This window comes from Carassius auratus, chromosome 13 (genome assembly GCF_003368295.1).
Source record: "Carassius auratus strain Wakin chromosome 13, ASM336829v1, whole genome shotgun sequence".
Taxonomy (NCBI): domain Eukaryota; kingdom Metazoa; phylum Chordata; class Actinopteri; order Cypriniformes; family Cyprinidae; genus Carassius; species Carassius auratus.
Window position 1 is genome coordinate 1385567 of NC_039255.1, and position 22337 is coordinate 1407903.

Below are 22337 nucleotides of genomic sequence, written 5' to 3' on the forward strand. Positions count from 1 at the left end.
TGCGAGCTGCTGGACGCCACACACGTGTAGTTTCCTCCGTCTGCGCGGGTCACTGTCCTGAAGCGCAGAACCCCGTTGATCTGAGCGGCGTGAGACGGGAGATCAGCTCCGTCTGTGGAGACACACGCATGAGAAACCTGCTCAAACACAAGGTAAACACAAGGTCCATCTGATGGTTTTGCAGGTGTGTGTGACCTGCTCTGCTCCAGTGTATGACGGGCGTCTCTCGTCCTGTGGCCACACAGCTCACACTGCTCTCTCTGTCCAGCTGCAGACACTGAGACGACTGCGGGACGGGAGCGAACTTCAGCTTCTCTGAGACACACACACACACACACACACACCAGTAAATCTACACGAGCGACAGGTCGACAGGATGATGATGTAACTGCACATAAACCACAATGAAATGTGATCCGATCCGGCCTACGTCTCACATACACACACACACACACACTCTCACACACTCACACACACACACTCTCTCACCCAGTATGTGAATCCGTGCGTGTGCGCTGACCGATCCGGCCTCCGTCTCACACACACAGCTGTACGTCTGATTGTCCTTCACCTCTGCGCTGTTGATCCTCAGTGTGCCGTTAGAGAAGAGCTTGTAACGAGAGCCCTGCAGACAGACAGAGTGTGTGTGTGTGTGTGTGTTAACCCTGACGCGGTGTGATCTGATGAGACTGCGGTCACTGCTGGTCACTCTCTCACTCACCTCCTCAGTGATCGGGACGCTCTTGCGGTACCATGTGACCCGTGGCTCCGGCGTGCTCCGTGCGAGACAGTGCAGGAAACCCGGCTGACCCTCCTCCACGTGTGTGTCCTGCGGCTGGACGATCCACTCTGGAGAGGCTGTGACACACACACACACACACATTAGTGAGGTTCTCTCATAAAATCCCAGTTTTCATTTAAAGGGTCTAGTATGTCTCTAAACAGCACACACATCTGACGCACACATGTTAAGTCTGCTTCACACTGGATCTGCTGCATGTCTTCTGTCTCTGATCGTTTAGAGTGTTTTGTCCAGTTAAAGCTCTTTCAGTGTAATTGTACAAGCGTTCAGCTTCAACTTTCCTGATTGTGATCAAGTAAAGGTCAGAATAAGGTCAGTAATATCTCCAGATGAACTCTTGCTGGACTGAAGCAGCTCAGCTTTACTTGATTCTGCATCAATCATGTTTTAGAGTCTCAGATCTGATCCTCAGGATCTGCAGCAAATTACATTTTTTTTAAATAAATGCTGTTTTTTCCTCCATATTCTCACTCTTTAACACTATATGAACCATAAAAGCCTGACAGATCAGATATGATACTCAACAAAATTTTGGGTCATTTTGTCTAAAGGTTAAAAAATTGTTCCATTAAAAAAAAAAAAAAAAAAAGGATTTCACTAACTATAATTTCAAGTAAGTCTGTATAGGTTTAATATTTGTGAACCTACTAAAAATCCCAGATCTTATGAAAGACCAGCTTCTTTTTTATTAGTCATTCCAGCAAAGGAAGGGTTAAACACTGTCTCACTGGGTCATCTGTGGTCAGTGTGGAGGTTAATTATTCATTTAGTTTGGTTTGGTGTTTCACTCACTGGCTACAGTGACCACGAGCTCCTGCTGCTTCTGTCCAGCCGTGTTGCGGGCGACACACGTGTAGACGCCCGAGTCTGATGCGTCCGTGGGGCTGAAGATCAGATCTCCGTCCCGCTGATGGACTCGACCCTCAGACGCCACTCGAGCTCCCGCACGCTCCCACCACACGTCCGGCTCCGGCTGACCCCGCGGTGGATCACAGCGCACACGCTCACTGCGTCCCGCAGAGAAAACCTGGAACATGCGCTCGCCCATATCTGCGATCTCTAGAGACATAAACAACACCGCATCTCAGAACAGATATTTTCTGTTTTTACATTATTTTCTTTTTTTTGTTAAACATTCAGTTTTGCTTGTGTGATATGGTGTTTGTGAGACATGCGGCAAACACATAATTTATCCCAGTAGTAGCATACATAACGAGAATAATAACGGTGCTAAAACCGATCCCTGGGGTACACCACAAGTAAGTTGAGCCACTAAGGATGATTGGACACCGAAACTGCAAAAAAAACTTCTATTTGACAGAAAAAAATTGGAAGCATTTCAAAACTTGTATTGATTTTGTCAGAAAAGAAGTTAAGAAAATTTTAACAATCAAAAGAGGAGATAAAGCCTTTATAGTAGGATTTCGGACAGAATTAATAGTCGAGAAGAGAGTTTTAGTACAATTTGAGTTTTTCCACAATGATATCAGATTAAAATTTATGCCCTAACAGCCTTTTGGAAATTATGTAGGGAAACACTCAGCATTTCAAATGATACTTGGAGCCTATCTTTTCCCATTTATGTTAAAGCCGTCTGCATTAATGGCGTCATGATCAGATATCGTTGTTGATCCAAGCCTGAGCCTCAGGGATAAACAAGCTTAAGTCCAAAATGTCAGAGCATTCGCTAATAAAATATTGTATCTGCTCATCAACATCTAGATGTGATGTAACAGAATCAAAATATGATCATATCTAGTCATGACATCCCCTAAAAGATCAGCAAACTCATTTACTGTATAAAATTACTAGATGAAGGGGGCAATCAATTAATAGAAGTAAAACAACATGAGGACATTTTAAGTGTATTTCTTGAACCTCCTTGAACTTCTGAAGCCGTTGGAGATAAGAGACACTGTAATTTTTTTCCTGAAAACAGTCACGAGTCCGCCCCCCCCCCGAAGTGTTAAATGGGAAGTATTAAAAAATAAAAACTCAGGGGAACCAGTTCAGAATGAGGACTTGGATCACCTGATTTTATCCAGGTCACGAAGAAAATATCCAGATTATTTGAAGAGATGAAGGTATATATATTTGACAACCCACTAGTGATATGTTAGCTAAATAGCTAAAAAGACTTTTATAAATCAGTCATAAGATGGAGCTAGAAAATACAGTTTGTACAGTATAAAAACCATTATGCCTATGATATTATGCTCCCCATAATGATAGGAATACCAGTGTGTGAGTGTGAGAGTGTGTGTGTGAGTGTGAGAGTGTGTGTGTGTTCTCTCACCTGCAATCCTGAGCGCTGCCTCCACATGTACTTGTTTGTTTTCTCCATACTGAGCCACACATTTATACACACCTGTGCTGCGCTGCTTCACCTGAGTGATGTGCAGTGTGCCGTTAGCATACACCACGACCCTGACACACACACACACACACACACACGGTTAGTTACAGCAATAAACCACTGCAAGATCACTATAAAATGTAATTAAAATAGTAAAATCACAATTTTACAGAATTCAACAAAAAACAAAATACATTGTTAATTTTATTAATAACCAGAATACAAACAATTCTGCCACAAATGTGTTGATTAGTGTTGATTAGAGCTGTGTTTACTGTTGTTGAGTGAAGTATGTGGGTCACGGGTGTGTGTTTAAGGTTTCAGACACAATCTGTCTGATCAGACACAATCTAACGCTCAGATTCACAGTCTGAATAGAGGCAAACGCCTGCAATCCCAGAATCCCCTGAGTGTGTTACTGCTGAAGACGTGTTTGAACACTTTTCAAGCTGACGAACAACTGAAAGCATGAGTCAGATGAGAGCAGAATCAAACATATTTACAGTCCCAGAAAGATTACACTGCAAATATCCAACATCAGATCTTATTGATGTCAAACACAACTGATAAAGTCTCCCTGAATTACATGATGAGCCGCCTGTGAACAATCCTGAATAATACTAACATTTGTAATTATATTTCATTTTTATATTTTCTGACTTCACTTTGAATTTAAAGTTTTAGTAATTTTATTGCTTTTGTCATTTTTTATTATTTTTTAATGTCTATATATTAACATTTTGTAATCTTTTGTCTACACTTCAATTTTAGTTAATGTTTTAGACATTTTTTTTTTTTTTTACATTTCTATATATTTGTTATTTAATTTTATTAGTACTTTAAATTACACTAATAGTCTTGGCAACTACATGAAATAAAATATCTGTATATTTTTAGTTTCATTTTATTTCAGTGTAAGAATTTTTTTTTTTGTATGGTTTTAATTCCATCACATCTAAAGGACGTCAATGGTGGACAGTTCTTCATGATAAAGATGCATGACTTTATACATGACGACTTTAGATTTAATACTGCTAGATCAATAAAACACCAGACATTTATTCAGTACAATGGTTAGATTAACAAAAAATAAAGCATCAATAGACAGAGACCTTTCCCAACAGCACAACAATAATGACATTATGAACTTCTTTACTTCCAACATCGATATTATTAGAGATAAAATTATAACCATGCAGCCACAGTATCGCATGAGATAGGATGCTATAGATCCCCTGAGGAACAGTTCCACTCATTCTCTACTATAGGAGAGGAAGAATTGTATAAACTTGTTAAATCATCTAAACCAACAACATGTGTGTTAGACCCTATACCATCTAAGCTCCTAAAAGAGGTGCTTCCAGAAGTCATAGATCCTCTTCTGACTATTATTAATTCCTCATTGTCATTAGGATATGTCCCCAAAACCTTCAAACTGGCTGTTATTAAGCCTCTCATAAAAAAACCACAACTTGATCCTAGAGAATTAGTTAATTACAGAATGATCTCAAAACTCCCTTTTATTTCCAAAATACTTGAAAAGGTGGTATCCTCACAATTATATTCCTTCTTAGAGAATAATGGTATATGTGAGGATTTCCAGTCAGGATTTAGACCGTATCATAGTACTGAAACTGCTCTCCTTAGAGTTACAAATGATCTGCTCTTATCATCTGATCGTGGGTGTATCTCTCTATTAGTTTTATTGGATCTTAGTGCTGCGTTTGACACTATCAACCACAATATTTTTTTTGAGTAGTCTACAAAATTATTTGGGCTTTATTGGAATTTCATTGTCATGGTTTAAATCGTACTTATACGACCGGCATCATTTCGTAGCAGTGAATGAAGATGTATCATATCGATCACAAGTGCAGTATGGTACCTCAAGGCTCAGTACTAGGGCCGCTACTCTTCACGCTTTATATGTTACCCTTGGGAGATATCATCAGGAAACATGATGTTAGCTTTCACTGTTATGCTGATGATACTCAGCTCTATATTTCCTCGCAGCCCGGTGAAACACACCAATTTGAAAAACTAATGGAATGCATAGTCAATATAAAAAACTGGATGACGAGTAATTTCTTACTGCTAAATTCAGAAAAAACAGAGGTGTTAATCATAGGGCCTAAAAACTCTGCTTGTAATAACCTAGAACACTGTCTAAGACTTGATGGTTGCTCTGTCAATTCTTCGTCATCAGTTAGGAACCTAGGTGTGCTATTTGATCGCAATCTTTCCTTAGAAAGCCACGTTTCTAGCATTTGTAAAACTGCATTTTTCCATCTCAAAAATAATCTAAATTATGGCCTATGCTCTCAATGTCAAATGCACAAATGTTAATCCATGCATCAGATGGTGGAACAGCTCCTAGAAATGACCTCTACATCCCTGAATGTCAGCGGAGAGCATGTAAACTAGAGGAGTCCCAGAGACAGACCCCTGAAAAGACCCCCTCACCTCGACAGCCTTCACAAGACCACGGGAACCAGAAGAGTCCTCTGCTCATTCTGACCGGTGCTGCAGCCTGGAATTAAACCAAATCATGCTGGTCTGGTCTGGTCAGAGGAGAATTGGCCCCTGACAGAGCCTGATTTCTCCCAAGGTTTTTTCTCCATTTCTGTCACCGATGGAGTTTTGGTTCCTTTGGCTTGATAGGTTTTGGACACTTGATTGATTGCACAGACACTAGTGGAAGAGACCTGAACTGGATGATGACATCACTGAAACGTCAATGAATTGACTTTAACTGAAAAATGACTCTGTTATTGTCTTCTTGCATTATTGACAGATATTATCTATTTTGCTGTTTAACGCTGTAAAGCTGTTTGACACAACCAGTATTGTATAAATCAGTTAGGGCTGCGAGATAATTCGATAATGATAATTATTGTGATATAGTTAGATAAATATTCAATATAAATGTTTATTGTGCCAAAAGCTAAACTAAACAGCGCGACTCATTTGAGTCGCACCACATGGACTGTTTATCCGCTCGGATCAAAGTGCAAATAAATAAATAAAAACTTGATCAGAATAAATATAACAATATAAAACTGAGGTTGCTACAATATTTACAGATGTTACTGATTTTTATAATGAACAAAAATGTACCTCTGCATCCTAAGTCAAGATGCCAGCGAATATGCATTTCTAAGAGACAAAAATTTGTAATATTATTATTATTATCAGGCAACCCAAACCTGTTTCTTGATTTGAAACAATATCACTCATTAGAACATGCAGAAACTAAGTAATACATTTTTATATTTAGATATTTATTTTCTTAAGGAAAAAAATGGTTTCTACAACTTTCAATCTGGAGCAAAAGTCTGGCTTTAAACTTTAAATAAAGATCTGACATTTATTGTGATAATTATTGATATCAACTGAAATGAAAAAAAAACTATATTGCTATATTTTTTTTGGCTATATTGCCCAGCCCTAAAAGTGCTATATAAATAAAGGTGACTTGACTTGATTTGACATGAAGCTTGAAATGAAAAGGGTCTGTAATGTTTCGGGAGACGTCATGAGCATGAATCTGGATCAGAGATCACGTGGAGTCAGAGATCTGCAGTACGCCACAGTTTTAAAGTGTTGAGATTAGTGCAGGATGTTATTAACGCATCAAAGCAGAGCATCACTGCTGAACATGCCCCAACATTCACTGCACTTCCCATGATGCACCAGTGATGGATCATTTATCTGTGGGTGGTCAGACCTTTTGAACAGCTTTATGTATAGACTCACACAGTCTATAGAGTTTCTAACCATTTTTATTTTTTAGTTCAGATTGATAAATTTTCAGATTTTATATATATATATATATATATATATATATATATATATATATATATATATATATATATATATATATATATGAATGAAAGTTTAGAATTTGTACATAGATTTGTACACTTTTTCATTTTTACTTAAAGTTTTGGTCATTTTGTTGTTTTTGTCATTTTAATGTCCTCACACTGTCAATTCCCACTCACCCTTATCCTCTCAACACTTAAAGAATGTAAAAACTGTCCAGTAAAGAGCTGGAGCCTGTTTGAGTGTCTGCTAGTGATGAATGCATTAGGAAACACTCAGGATATGAAGCATCTCACCCTGATTTGTTGATGACGGGTTCTGCATCATGGAACCACTCGATCAGCGGCGGCGGCTTGGATCTGAACTGACAGTGAAACACGGCCTCCTCATTACGCAGGACCACCTGATCCACCGGAGACACCAGCAAACGGGGAACAGACTTATCTGAACACACAGAAGAGTCACCCACAATCTTATTAATATACACACTCACTCATCTACTCGTCCCCTTTCATTATTGCCAGCTGCTAACAGCACTGACCGCACCTGTGACCTTTGATCTTTAGCACACCTGGGTCAGACAGAAACTCATCCGACCGTCCCTCCGTTTAATCCTTGTGCTCCTGCAGGATGTGATTCTATAAATCATCCTCCTCTGATTTACAGTCACATTTATAAACATCGTCACATTAAATAAACATATTCATATAGTTACTAATGAAACAACTCACAGTCATTAAAGTCAAATACTGATCTGTTCAGTATTTAATGATCATTTCATCAAGTTAATTTTGTGTTTGCATGTTCATTTTAAGTAAAAAAATAAAAAAATTGATGATCATGTCACACTGTAGATCAGACAGACACGTCTATATCAGACAGATATGAAAAAAGAAAGAAGCAGCAATGATACCCAGCCCTATGCGTGAGCAGCGCAGGTGTGTGTGTGTGTGTGTGTGTGTGTGTGGGCAGACCGGCCGAGGTGTTGGGTTACGCTTCATACATTTCTGTTTAGCTGCGCATGAGGTGACAAACATTACAGAACACACACACACACACACACACAAGCAGTCAATGTCTTCTCACACATAACTAAACATGCTCTCTCTGATACTCTGATATGATCTACACAACCAATCTAATGTAGAAGAACCTGCGCTTGTGTCTGTTCACCTCTAATAATCTTACCGATGATACTGAGGCTGATGTTGCTGTTACTGCACACTTTTCCTGCAGCATTCTGAGCACAGCAGGAGTATATCCCAGAATCCCCTGTGCTGATGTTGGTCAGTGTCAGGATCCGGTCCTTTCTGTCCAGCTGAACTCCATCTTTGAACCATTTACTGCTCGGCCTGCTCAGAAACATCTTGTCAGTAGAGTATGATTAGAAACACATCTCTAATCTATGGAAGATCATTTCTGCCATGGAATAAAAAATAGTTTTAGCTCACAATTCTGAGTTTGCAAGATATAAATTCAGAAGGCTGGGCTCACCGTGGATGTCCATCAATGTGACACTGCAGTACGATTCGCTCAGCCTCCTCTAGCTCCGCCTCTGAGGCGGGGTCATTCATGGTGACCGGCCCCCTCTCCAGCCCTGAGGACACACCACAACATCCACAACCATGACTACAGTGAAAGACTAAAAGACAAGTCTGTCCCGATTCAAAGTTTCTCTAACAATGAAGTTTATTATTATTATTATTATTTATATTAAGTAATTGTGCATTAATTGTTAACCATTATGCAGCATGACTAAATTTGACTTTTTAAACTTCTCATTAACTAAAACATTTAGTCAACTAAATTTAGATTTAACAAAAAAAAAAAAGAATTAGTAAAAAAATAGTAAAAAAATAAATGCTAAAACCTAAAAAGGGTATTTGACTTAAGGACTAAGACTAAATTAAAAAACATGTTGTTTTCATTGCCTCTCTGTTCATGTGTTTCATTATTTTACCCTGTAAATACTCATAAATATGGTGGATGAGAGTAAAAGTAATGTGACTGAAACAGATGAAATCAAGCTGAATGTGCTTAAAAATCCACAAAAGATTCATGCAGAAAAAAAGTGTGAAACCAAACATAACAGCAGGAATAATTACACAGCTGAGGGCGAGACGCCTATCACTGCAACATGACACGCAAGAGAGAGAGAGAGAGACACTGGATGAACTGAGAGAGAGAGAGAGAGAGAGAGAGAGAGAGAGAGACACTGGATGAACTGAGAGAGAGAGAGAGAGAGAGAGAGAGAGAGAGAGACACTGGATGAACTGAGAGAGAGAGAGAGAGACACTGGATGAACTGAGAGAGAGAGAGAGAGAGAGAGAGAGAGACACTGGATGAACTGAGAGAGAGAGAGAGAGAGAGAGAGATATGACTGGAATCGTGACGTCTGGTCTCCAGAGACACACACACACACACACACACACTCGCAGCTGAAGCTCTGCTCACACTTGATGTTGAAGGAGGCGCTGGCGGAGGTCAGGGTGTCTCCGGTGGAGCTGCTGGACGCTACACACTGGAAGCTGCCGGTGTCTGTGTGACGGTCCACCGCGGTGAACTTCAGGTTACTGCCCTCCTGGAAGCGGCGGTTCGAGTCCTGCACGCGCCGGCCGTCCTGTGTCCACCAGAAGCGCATGTCCTCCGGGCCGCTGAGCTCACAGCGCAGGATAGCACTGCGGCCGTGTAACGCATCCTGAGACTGCGGCTCCTCGGAGAACCGGAGCGAAGACGCCTGGATGATGAAGACTGAGAGACACACAGAGAAGCAGTCAAACTACTGAACAAAACACTGACACACTCACAACAGATGGATGAGTGGAGACAAATCAAACTGTGTAGAAACGAACAGCATGTTTGCATTCATTAATGATACAGTGAGACACGTGAGCTTCAACACTGACAACACAAACACAACCTTCATCATCATCATCATCATCAGGAGCTCTGAGCTCATCTACAGAGTACAGACCTCATCACATCACATCAATCCCATCAGCAGTCATCACATGTGCGCTCAGTCTTACATCTACTAGCATTCATTCAGCACTTTAATCCATGCAACGTATCACACAAATATCAATAATCACAAGCAATTTGTCAGAAAATCACAGCGTTCATAAAACACAATGACAGGATTAGTCAAAACTAGATTAGTAAACAAGCTGAGCGGAGGAGAAAAGCATTATCAGGAGTTAATTCTGCAGAACGTGATGTTCTTCCTCAGTTTCTAAACATTCGATTTACTGGACATGCAAAATGATTTAAGATCAGAAGATAAAGTCAGAGTTTATGATTAATAGCAGGACACATGTCTGCCAGTGGCCTCAGAAAATAAATGTGCTTTCTCTTTCAATTCAATTCAATTCATTAATTCTTGCTTCAGTTCCTCGGAAAACAAGACATCTTTATGTCGTTATAAGTATCTTGATTTAAGAATCCTTAGATATTTGCTGAAAAAAAATATTGAGAAGTGTTTTTTTAAGTCAACTAAAATGCAACATTTTCATTTCCATTTAGTTTAAGCTAATGTGCCAAAATAATTAAAACTAAAACAGAAATAAACTATATAAACAACCAATTAAAAAGACAAAAACACAACAAAATTACAAAAAACTTACTAAAATGAGAAAATGTAATAGTATCACTAAAATGACTGATACGGAGTAAAAACATCATTATTTCTGCCTTTATGGTTGCTGGGTTGGTTAAGTACTTGTTTCCAGGTTTGTTAAGCTTGTGTTTCTGGATTGGTTAGGCTCTTGTTCCTGGGTTAGTGAAATACTTGTTTCCAGATTAAGTTCTTGTTCCTGGGTGGGTAAAGCTCTTGTTTCCAGATTGGTTAAGCACTTATTCATGGGTTGGTTATGCGTTGTTCTTGGGTAAGTTAAGTTCTTGTTTCCGGGTTGGTTAAGGGCTTGTTCCTGGGTTAGTTAAGCACTTGTTACCGGTTTGGTTAAGTGTCATGTAAGCACTGAGGTCTTCAGATGCATGAACTGACAAGCGTGTGACATCACGTGTAAAACGGAGCGTCTTACATGTCAACACACATCGAGTGTCTGTATCAAATGTCAAAGACGCTTTATTTTTTGTATCTTTTCCTGTAATACCATGAAGCTCTTAAGGTGGGCCACTAAAAGCTTCCATACATTATTCAGGCATGTGGAAGAAAAGCTTCAGGCAGAATCAGAGCCGTCCGTCTCTTAAGATCAGCACAGCATCTCACACATCTATGCTTGCTTTTTGAAATCATACTTTTATGGAACATCTGTGTGTTATTAAAGCATTTCATCTGGACAACCTGTAAAATACTATGAAATGACATCAGAAAAGTTCAGGACAATATGGAAGCACTGGAGGAAGCACAGCTGCTTTATTGAACACATAAGGAGACAAGATAGCAGGTTTGTTAAACGAACAAAGTCATACGGGTTTAGAGCATCACTAGGATCAGTAAACGATCACAGGATCATCCAGAACCCAGGACACTGATGGTGGAGCAGTGAGGATTTACTTATTCATCTGAACCTGGGTCAAACATCAGCTCCAGTTCTGTGACTGTGATCATTCAGCAGCTCTCACACAATGAGATGAGGATCAGTCTGCTGAAGCTGCACACTGTACATTACACTACATTATACTACAGTACAGTACAGTACAGTGACGTTGACATGGCAACAAGCATCCCATCTGCTTCCTCTCTTTGTGGGCCTTCTGCTGTTCTCCAGACAAACTCAAGACATGATCAGCACTCTAGGATTCACCACTGATCGTCATTGAAAATAGTTCAGGAAGTATTCATTAACTAGGGTTAATTAGCAAAAACAGTAATACTGTGAAATATTTTTACTATTTCAAACAGCTGTTTTCTGTGTGAATCTGTTGAAGTGTAATCTATTTCTGTGATGTGCAGCTGTAGGGTCAGGAAATGTTTTTGAGCAGTAAATCATCATATTATAAAGATTTCTGAAGATCATGTGACACTGAAGACTGGAGGAATTCTGTCTGGTAGTGCATGTTTTCAATATAGATTTATTTCAATCACTTTTCTATAAAGGTGTAATATAGTCTGATACAGATCAAGGTTTCTCAAACTGGGCTTTATGAGTTGACCGAAATTTACCAGATGGGGAATTAAAATAAATAAATAAATAATCTTAACAAAAACAATCAACATGTAACACACAAACACAAAATTAAATATTTTATCTTAAAATATTTGACCTGCATGTTGCATGAGCTAACATCAGAACAGGGTTATTATAATTAACTAAAACTAAAAACCATTAAAATCTTTTTTTTTTTTTTTTTGTTACAAAATAAATGTTAACTGAAATTTAAACAAAAAACTGATTTCAAGTTTTCGTTTCATTAGATTGTATTTACTTCTCAGAAGTGAACAGTAAGGAGAGTAGGGGATGAAAGTCAGGTTGAAACAAGCTCGCCCTCATTAAACTCCTAAACGAGTGTTGCGTTCAGTCATGAGGGACGTGTTTTCATCACTTCACCCGTTCACATCCATCCGTCCGGCTCCACAAATTAAGCTTCTATTGTCACTGTGACCAGCCGTTATCACAACAACGCAGTAAAAATGTCTGAAACCATTAGAGCATTACAGTAAATGTGTGGCCACCCAGAATCTTCCGTTACCGCCTCATTACCCGTGACACATCTGGGGCCCGGGGCCCTTCAGAGACGAGGCATAAAGACGCTATTGTTCACTGTGTGTACTGTCATCATTCATGTGTTTATGATGATCTTCCAGCTCCTGTTCATAATCTCCTCCGGACCACAAGTGTAAGATACCTGGATGAAGACTGAACATGGCGACGGATGGGAACCGCACAAAACCTCCTCTCTTTAACATCTCAATAACAGACTCAGAGTCTCTTTACAGCTCAAGCCTTCTGAATGTGTATAAAGTCACTTTGTGGTGCAGTGCGAACCAGAAACGTCTGAACAATGGCACAATCATCAAGTGTCACCTGCATTATTTCATTAAAAATAGGCAGAACACATTGGTGAAACTAATCTAATTGCATTTTTTAGAGTTATTATCATTAATATTTGTTATTATTATTATTTTTTTTATGAAATTATAAAAATAAACAAATAAAAAAAATGTTCACTATAATACTATGGAACGGTAAAGTATTTCATAATAATAATTTAATAAAAAAGAATAATAAAACAATAAATATTATTATTGTGATATTATTATTACTTTATTTAATTCATAATAATATATTCTACAATAATTTATACGTTTAGAAAAATAATAAAGTGATGATTATTATTTAAAAAAAATTACAAAAGTTAATATTTATGGGCTTTTTGGTTTCGTTTTTTTTTTTGGGCATTGCTAGAATTAAATGTTAGAATAACAAAGAAATACTAAAAAGGCTTTTCATACGTCCATCAAATCTCCCAGTTAACAGTTTCCTGCAGTTCTCTAACGATAATGCCTTTCACACGGCAAACACGATCATCATCATCATCATTCATCACAAGCCTGTAGAAACAAAAACAATCGGCAGCAGATTACAGCGTGAAGCTGGCGATCAAACACGAGCGCAGCAGATAAGAGCCTGATGATCTTCACTTCCAATCTGATCTATTAACCATGGAAGGAAAAGCACTTTGAATGTAGACGATCCAAGAAAAACATGGAAACTCCGGATGAATATGGAAAAGAGATTAAATGAAAGAGAACTGAGACGGTCTGCTGGAACAGCCCAGACACTAAAGCCTCCAGCAGGCCAAACTCACTTCCATCTTCACTCCAGTCATTATCCAGCTCAGCACAGTCTAATAATGTCTGTGTGCTCGTCTGATTCCGGTGAGGCCTCAGTTCCTGGAAACGCCGGCTGAAGAGCTGTGAGATCACCCACTGAATGAAGCACTAAAGAGCGTTCTCAGTGAACACTGACTGTAAATAACGAAGAGCTAGTGAGAATGATGAAGCACAGCGATAAACAGCAGTATCATCTGCATAAAGATGGTACCTAGCATTGGGAATATTAATGCAAATGTTATTATTATATACAAAGAAAATGAAATGGGTCCCAGAACAGACCCCTGAGGGACACCTTTAAAAACTCACAAAACAGATGAAGTTCAATCTTTTAAAAGCACACACTGTGTTCTACATGAAAGACTGAACTACAATTGTTCAAATGCAGTGAAACAAAAGACTTCCAGATCTTCGGGACTGCACATGGGGAAATAGAAAGATTAAATTAATAAGTCAACAGCTGCTAGCTTTAGATAAAATGGTTCCAACTCATCAGGCACTGCATACTTATCTGGGTCCAAAAAACTCAAAGCTTTATGGACGTCAGAAACAAAGAACTGGGCCAAACACAATTTTTGCTAATCAGTTTATATGGAACTTGAGTTAAAGGTATGGTAAGAGAATTAGTCACTCACACACACACACACACACACACACTCACTCCTAATGACAGAAGAAGCTGTCTCTCATTCAGAAGAGAGAGAGAGAGAGAGAGGCTGTTATTGATGACAGCTAATTATTCACCTGCCCTGACTCTGTACTTCCTGTGACTCTTCTCCAAAACACATGTCGCTAGAGAAACACACACATGGTTCATCTGTCTGTCAGTTCATCTCCAGATGCTGCACATCCACCTTCCCATCAGCAGCCTCCACACACTCGCTTTATATTCAGCTGCTGACACATGACTTCATGAGACGGGAGCAGGGCATTATGGGAACACCATCAGTAACACAATGAGAGAGTTAATGATGATGGAGTCAGCACAATATCTATCTATATGTGTAGACACACACAGTGTGTAAGTGTATAAGGCAGTGAACACACACTCACATTATACTGTGTCTGCACTGAGTCATGTGACTGAAATCATGAATAAATGCAGGAAAGAGAAACAGGAGAGACAGGAGGCTGATGGGTAAGATATGAATTGTTTGTGAACGGTGGCCAGGGGGACATGACCTCTGTCAGGACGATATCCCATAAGCCCCTGACGGCACCCTTTACTGTCTATAAAACAGACACAGGCAGAATCTGCTGTCCATCCGGTGACAGCCACTATATTTATTTCCAACTACTTCTGAAAGACGTTATTATTCTGAAATATTGTTGATTTAGCGAATGAAGGGTGGTTTCAACGGACAATGATGTGAAATTGAGCCAATCTGTTCATGAACACAAGTGTGTTTCGGACCTGAGGCTCAAAATCTGTCACCACACACACACACACACACACACACACACACACATCACTGTGTTGCAGTGTTAATGTCTAAAGATTCATAAATCAAGACACATTTGATGCAAAATGACAGATGAGAGGTCAAATAAGACATTTTTAAGGCTTTAGTCTGTGAAAGGGAGAATTAACCTTTCTAAAACCCAAAGACACACACACACACACACACACACACACACACACGCACACACACACACACACACGCACGCGCGCGCGCGCACTGAAGGTTCATCTGATATGAGCGACTGAAGCCCCTTCCCCCTCACCAGCAATTTCACTTCTATTGCACTTGAAACATTTGTCAGTCTAAAACAGCCTCTCTCTCTCTCTCTCTCTCTCACACACACACACACACACGCACAGATAGACATTTACATTACATTTAGTCATTTAGCAGACGCTTTATCCAAAGCGACTTACAAATGAGGACAATGGAAGCAATCAAAAACAACAAAAGAGCAATGATAAGTGCTATAACAAGTCTCAGTTAGCGTAAACGCAGAATACATAGCAAGGGCTTTTAAATAATATAAAAAAGAAAAAGAAAACTGATAGAATAGAAAAATAATAGAGCGAGCTAGTGTTAGATGTCTTTTTTTTAATTGTATAATAAAAATAGATAGATTACAAAAAGATTAAAAAGGTAATTAGATATTTATTTATTTATATTCTAAAGAACAGAATTAGAATAGTGAGTGCTAAAGTTAGAGGGTCCAATAAAGATGGAAGAGATACGTTTTAAGCCGATTCTTGAAGATGTGTGAAGCTGTTCAGATTGAATTAGGCAGGTCATTCCACCCAGGAGGGAAACAAAATTTCTTCACTTTTTTTTTAAATTAAAGTCTGCAAAAGTGACTTTGTGCTTCTTTGGGATGGCACAATCAAGAGACGTTCACTTGCAGAACACAAGCTTCTAGAGGCACATAAGTCTGAAGTAATGAATTTAGGTAAATGGGTGCAGAGCCAGTGGTAGTTTTGTAGGCAAACATCAATGCCTTGAATTTTATGCGAGCAGCTATTGGAAGCCAGTGCAAATTGATAAACAGAGGTGTGACGTGTATTCTTTTTGGCTCATTAAAAATTAATCTTGCTGCCGCGTTCTGGATTAATTGTAAAGGTTTGATAGAATTGGCTGGAAGACCTGCCACGAGAGCATTGCAATAGTCCAGCCACAGAACAAGAGCTTGAACAAGGAGTTGTGCAGCATGTTCCCAAAGAAAGGGCTTGATCTTCTTGATGTTGAATAAAGCAAATCTGCAGGATCGGACAGTTTTAGCAATGTGGTCTGAGAAAGTCAGCTGATCATAAATCATAACTCCAAGGCTTCTAGCTGTTTTTGAAGGAGTTATGGTTGATGTGCCTAACTTGATGGTGAAATTGTGATGGAACGATGGGTTTGCTGGAATCACAAGCAGTTCTGTCTTGGCAAGGTTGAGTTGAAGGTGATGGTCCACCATCCAGGAAGAAATGTCTGCTAGACAAGCTGAGATGTGAATAGCTACCGTTGGATCATCAGGATGGAATGAGAGGAAGAGTTGGGTGTCATCAGCATAGCAGTGGTATGAAAAGCCATGTTTCTGAATGACAGAACCTAATGATGCCATGTAGACAGAGAAGAGAAGTGGTGCAAGAACTGAGCCCTGAGGCACCCCAGTAGTTAGATGTTGAGACTTGGACACTTCACCTCTCCAAGATCCTTTGAAGGACCTCTCTGATAGGTAAGACTCAAACCATTGAAGTGTTGTTCCTGAGATGCCTTTTGCCAGTAGGGTTGATAGGAGGATCTGTTGGTTACCCGTGTCGAAAGCAGCGGACAGATCAAGCAGGATAAGTACTGAAGATTTGGATCCCATTCTTGCCAGTCTTAGGACTTCAACAACAGAGCAAGGCAGTCTCACCTGAATGTCCACTTCGGAATCATCAAGAAGGTTGTTCTGTGTGAGAAAGGCAGAGACTCGGTAGACAAGACACACACACACACACACAAACCCCCCCACCCCCCACTTCACATAGCATATTGACGTATTGATTTTCACTTCTGTGTTCTGTCCATACAGGCAAGACAATAGCTCTGGTTTGGTAAATGTACCCATATCCTGGGGAGAAACGAGGGGCCGTTAGGCTCCGTTCTGCCTCACAGACATTCCCAAGCGCTCTGTGTTTCCCATCCGGCCCTTAAAGGGCATCAAGTTCAAATGCAAACCCAGACCAGCCAACAATCCATACAGGACGATCCCTGAGCCAGGAGCCCATCTGAGCCTAATGCTCTGGCTAATGAACAGAGGAAGTTCAACCTGCTGATGATCCCATAATGCACCTCAACACAGCCAAGAGAGCAAACCCTGACAAACAGCCAGAAGATAAAGCCTATGCTAGTTGAGAGTGGTGATGTTGGCATGTTACCATGGTAACCAAAGAGGAAGGTCAAAGGTCAATTACAGAGCATCTTATTTCTGTCATTGAGAGTAATGACCCCCTCAGTCCAGACCAGTCCAGTCTCTGAGACGGCACAGTTTAATGCCACTAGAAATAAATCTGGCTATTACAGTTAAATTGCTAAAACACATTCCTTGAAAACGTAACACATTTCCTCAAAACCTTAACACAAATCCAAACCTTCAAACTTAATTCACAGAAGCACTGACTAAAACAAATGATCACTTCAAAACCATTTCACCTGTGCTCGAAATCAAACAAAGCTTTCAAATCACACATTAGTCAATAACATACACAGAACAGATCCTTCATTAGACACGACAGCAAAACATGGAGAACAGTGTCCAGTGCATGGAGGAACAAATAAATGATAAGAAATAGTAAATATTATGCATTATTATAACAAACACACACACACACACACACACAAACAAGTGAATCGCCATTGGCTAGTAAATTTTAAAAAGTTTTCTTGCCGGACTATATAAAGCTAAAATGCCAGAGTTTTTAAATATCTGAAAGTACACTATTAACATCAGTCACTCAAACTTTATTAATTAGAAATAAACTTGATAACCATGTTTCAACCCATATTAGTCACTTTAACTGAACATTTTAACTGGACGTGTGGTGCTGCTTTTTTGGTCATTCAGCATTTCTGTAAAAAAAAAATAATTATAGTGATACGAATTCTACTAATAACACACTAAGGATTAACGAGCCACTGGATTCATGAATATTAATCAGGTTTTGTGCGTTCGCTTGAACTGATTTGCTCAAAGCAAAATAGGGACGATAATAGGTGAGTGCCAGCCAATGAGGCTACCGTTTGTGAATTGGCTCCGCCCACTACCTGAAAACCCTTGAGTCGGTTTTCAATTTCATAAAACACTTTTTGCCAACAACACACAATTCTCTATAAAACACACACACACGTAAGAGGAAATATCTTGATCTCCTTTTTCAAACCCAGTCAATCAAAAAGCCTGACTAACTCCTCACTGAACACACATCTACACAACTACACACGGCTGATGTGTTTCTCTTCTTCTGTGTGATACTCTCTTCACAGCACAGATGCTTACAGTAAAAATAAAAACTTGAGTTTCAATCGTGCTTGTGTTTCTTATGTATTTTTTAACATCTCTCTGCCAATTACTTTCCATCATGAACAGAACTGTACACAGGAGCTCGTGAAAGAACAGCTTTAGACTTTGAATAACTGTGTGTATGATATATCCAAACATATCACATTATGGCAAAGGTGTTTGCAACATAAGACAACTGTTTTTGAGATGTGTTTGTGATATTTTTAACACAGTGCTTTATTTTTTGCAAGAGATGTGCAAGAGAGGAGAGGTATTTGGCATTTTGTGTGTGCAGTTCTTTTCTTTTATGGTGTCAAAATAATCAAGTTTTGAAAATGTAAGCAGCTGAACTTTGAAAGAAGCTGTGTGGTATGAAGCACTGTAGATGACACTTTTATTGGTTTACATCCTTTGAAACGTTACAGTGACAGATGAGCCTGGAGCAGTGATGCATCAAGCGCTAGAAACGCTCTCACACACACACGGCTCTGTGTCTTCAGAGGAGGGAAGTCGATACACACACAGGAAGGCCGAGAGATGCTCTCTAGAAAGCCACTGAACCAAATATTCCAGCCGAGTGGCTCCAGCGCTGCGGGCGATCAAACATAGCTCTGCATCTACTCACGCTTTATTAACCAGCGCTGCAAACACGGCACGCAACGATCAAAACACGCCAGCGCACAGATTCACACGCTTCACTCATGCAAACGTCTGCAGTGTTTGAGATGCTATCTGTGATGGAGATGAGCGACGCCGGGCCCCTGGTGTCAGTATCAGGCCCCTGTGTGCTGCAGTAATCCGCTCGCCTGAGAGCCTCGGGTCAGCACGGAGGAACGACGGGTTATTTACATGTGGTGTTAATGATTGTTTATGTGTTTGTACAGCACTTTGATCAGTGACAAGTTGTGTAAAAGTGCTTAATAAATAAATAAATACAAATACAGAAATGAGGCTCATGAAGCGCTCTGATGGAGACTGCAGTCTTCTGATGTTCGGCTCCATTAGCGTCTGAAGTCTGGTTTCCCCAGCGGGAGAAGCACAACCAGGTCAGGACGAGGCTGAGAGCAGTGTCTCGCTCTCCCCAGTAACTGCTTCAGCAGAGAGTGTGCTTCTTCCATCAGTCTGTGTCTCACACACACTTTAAACTCTGCAGAAAACACACAGCGCTGTATTGAGAGCAGCTATAATTAGATAATTAGACTGGAAGCCCATGTCGGTGTTATAAAGCCCGGAGGAAACGCTTCATGAAGCTGAAGATGCTGTAGATGAAGGAGGATTTCATTCATCTCGCACCTGCTGCAGATGATGGAGAACCGGTGGAGCCTGACTAACGAGGTCTGATGGAGGAACACACACATCTTCATCCAGGAGGAGGCTCGTTAGTGATGGGGTCACGCTCGTTACACGAGTAATCACACACCGCGCGTGTTTAACAGAGGCTCAGGGGAACTCGGTGAGGAAAGGGTTAATCCGAGATTCATTCACAGGATTGAGACGCGCTGGACGCTTGACAAACGTCCTCTAAACACTTCATTATTACGTCCATCACAGCCTCAGCGTCAGAAACAACACTTCCTGTGCTTTAGAACACAAGTGAGAATATATTGAACATTTCTAAACAAACCACTCTCAGGAGGTGGTGAATATGGCTGACCCAAATACATAAAACATCATCATACAGACAGCTACGAGGAGGCTTGCTGGAGCAGAAGTGTGTGTCTGGATCCGTCATCCAGCCCGGCGTACTCACATCAGCTCAAACATCTCAAACATCTCAAAACTCTCATCTGATCATATCTGACAAACACTGGCAGAGCGCTCGAGTGTTCGTCGCTCTTCAGTGTCTCCTTACACACATAATCAGATTATACTCCTGTAAAGTGGATTAGTAGTGTTCTGATGGCCAGAGGTCAGTGTGTGACGTCATATAACACACTCAGCCGGTCAGGAATCATCTCACACCAACACAGAGCAGGTTCAGTCTAAAGAAAGGAAGGTTTCAAACAGCAGCAGAAACACGTCTCATCATCTATCCTCTGAAGAATGAGCTCTAATAAACATCTCACAGCCGCACGAAACCATCACCTGAACATCATTCATGGAGCGCTTTTTCAGAAACAGTGGAGTGTTTCATTAACACTGACAGACGGACGAGCTCCTTCCTGAGGGACTGAGAGGACAGACGGCTGACAGATATCAGGAATAGATCGTGCTGACACAGACGTCTACAGCTCAGTTTAGGAAGCACTCGCTTCATCTGTAGCTCTCGGCTTCATTTTGATCAGTTTCTCAACAGAAAATGTTTTTGATTTAAAGATATTTCGATGTTTGACCTGGGAAACGAGACAAACACGGAGGAAGATGTTCAGTTAATGCCAAGACTGTACATTAAGAGTTATTAAGGCTTTGAGGAAGGGAGAATTAAGAAACCCTGTCACATCTCAGCTTTATACAAGATTTCATTTAGATGACATTATTGTTGTGTTTTTCCTACACACTATAATACTGTATTAATCATTTAAAACCAGGTGTACGATTTAAACTTATTTTTAAATCTATATTAATCACTTTATTTTAAATGGGTAAAATGACGTTGCTAAAAAAGTGTTTTGTTTAGTATAATCAGAGGAACATGTTTAATACAGTAATGAGTGTGTGTTCATGATGCTGATCGATCAGTGTGTGTGTGTGTGTGTGTGTGTGTGTGTGATTGTTCTTCTGCTCCAGTCATCACACACACGATCACCGAGGCACATGTGATGATGAACACTGATTTCTGATCGATATGAAGCTCATTTACACAAGCTCTCTCTGATTAGATGCTGGAAATCAAACCGGACATAACTTCAGCTGAACTCCAGATCCGTCTCTCTACCGTCACCGACGCGTTACAGCTCGAGCTGAAGCTCTTACCTTTCAGACACACGATGAGGGTGATGGCCAGCAGAGCGTCGGATCTTCGTCTTCCGGTGCGGAGCGCGGAACTCCTGTGGGTGTCGGTCCCCGGTGATCCGTGCATGTCTTCCGGGGACGCGCAGGTGCGCCACGGGTCAGACGCGTTCACAGAGTGCGATTATTCTCCTTCACGACACGCAAACACCGGACTGAGCTGACGCGGCGCGGAGTGAGCTCGGGGCGGTAGATGAGTCCCGGTGAGGTGCGGTGATCTCCGTGTTCCGGTCAGACTGTCGGCGCACAGGGGATCGTCGGAAACAGCTCACTTTACTCGGTCCCGGGTTGGTTTTCTCTCTCTCTCCCTCGCTTTCTCTCTCTCTCCGGAGCTTCCGGTTTCCGCGCTCCTCTCTCTCCGGGAAAACGCGTCCAATGCTGCATCCCGCTGGCAGAACCGGGAAACACCGAGAGACGCTTCACCTGAGCACGGATGACTTGGTTTCTTTCGAAGGGTTTCATGGCTGCACTTGATGTGATGACTCTGAGCAGCACATTAAAAGGCATTTTAATAATTAAATCAGAATAAAAATATATATTTTATTTTTATTTTAAAACCCAGCAAATGATGAATGCACTGTAATAAACAGTGACGTGTGAAACTAGTCTTTCTTATTTACTTCACC

The 22337-nt window shown here is 40.4% G+C and overlaps 1 protein-coding gene across 1 annotated transcript in view; it reads right to left on the minus strand.

The window, feature by feature from the left end:
• The window catches only part of ptk7b (protein tyrosine kinase 7b), a 28518-nt gene extending 6348 nt beyond the window's left edge, over positions 1–22170 (minus strand). Inside the window, exons 1-11 of the mRNA XM_026277732.1 lie at positions 21676–22170; positions 9438–9734; positions 8478–8580; positions 8172–8335; positions 7280–7427; positions 3099–3229; positions 1595–1861; positions 722–858; positions 490–625; positions 196–315; positions 1–112 (exon numbers count right to left, since the gene is read on the minus strand). The exon at positions 1–112 is cut by the window's left edge and continues 38 nt beyond it. Of these exons, the coding sequence (XP_026133517.1) occupies positions 1–112; positions 196–315; positions 490–625; positions 722–858; positions 1595–1861; positions 3099–3229; positions 7280–7427; positions 8172–8335; positions 8478–8580; positions 9438–9734; positions 21676–21781 (1721 nt within the window). The 5' untranslated portion in view covers positions 21782–22170. The remainder of the gene's footprint in view (positions 113–195; positions 316–489; positions 626–721; positions 859–1594; positions 1862–3098; positions 3230–7279; positions 7428–8171; positions 8336–8477; positions 8581–9437; positions 9735–21675) is intronic.
• Between the last annotated feature and the right edge of the window lie 167 nt (positions 22171–22337).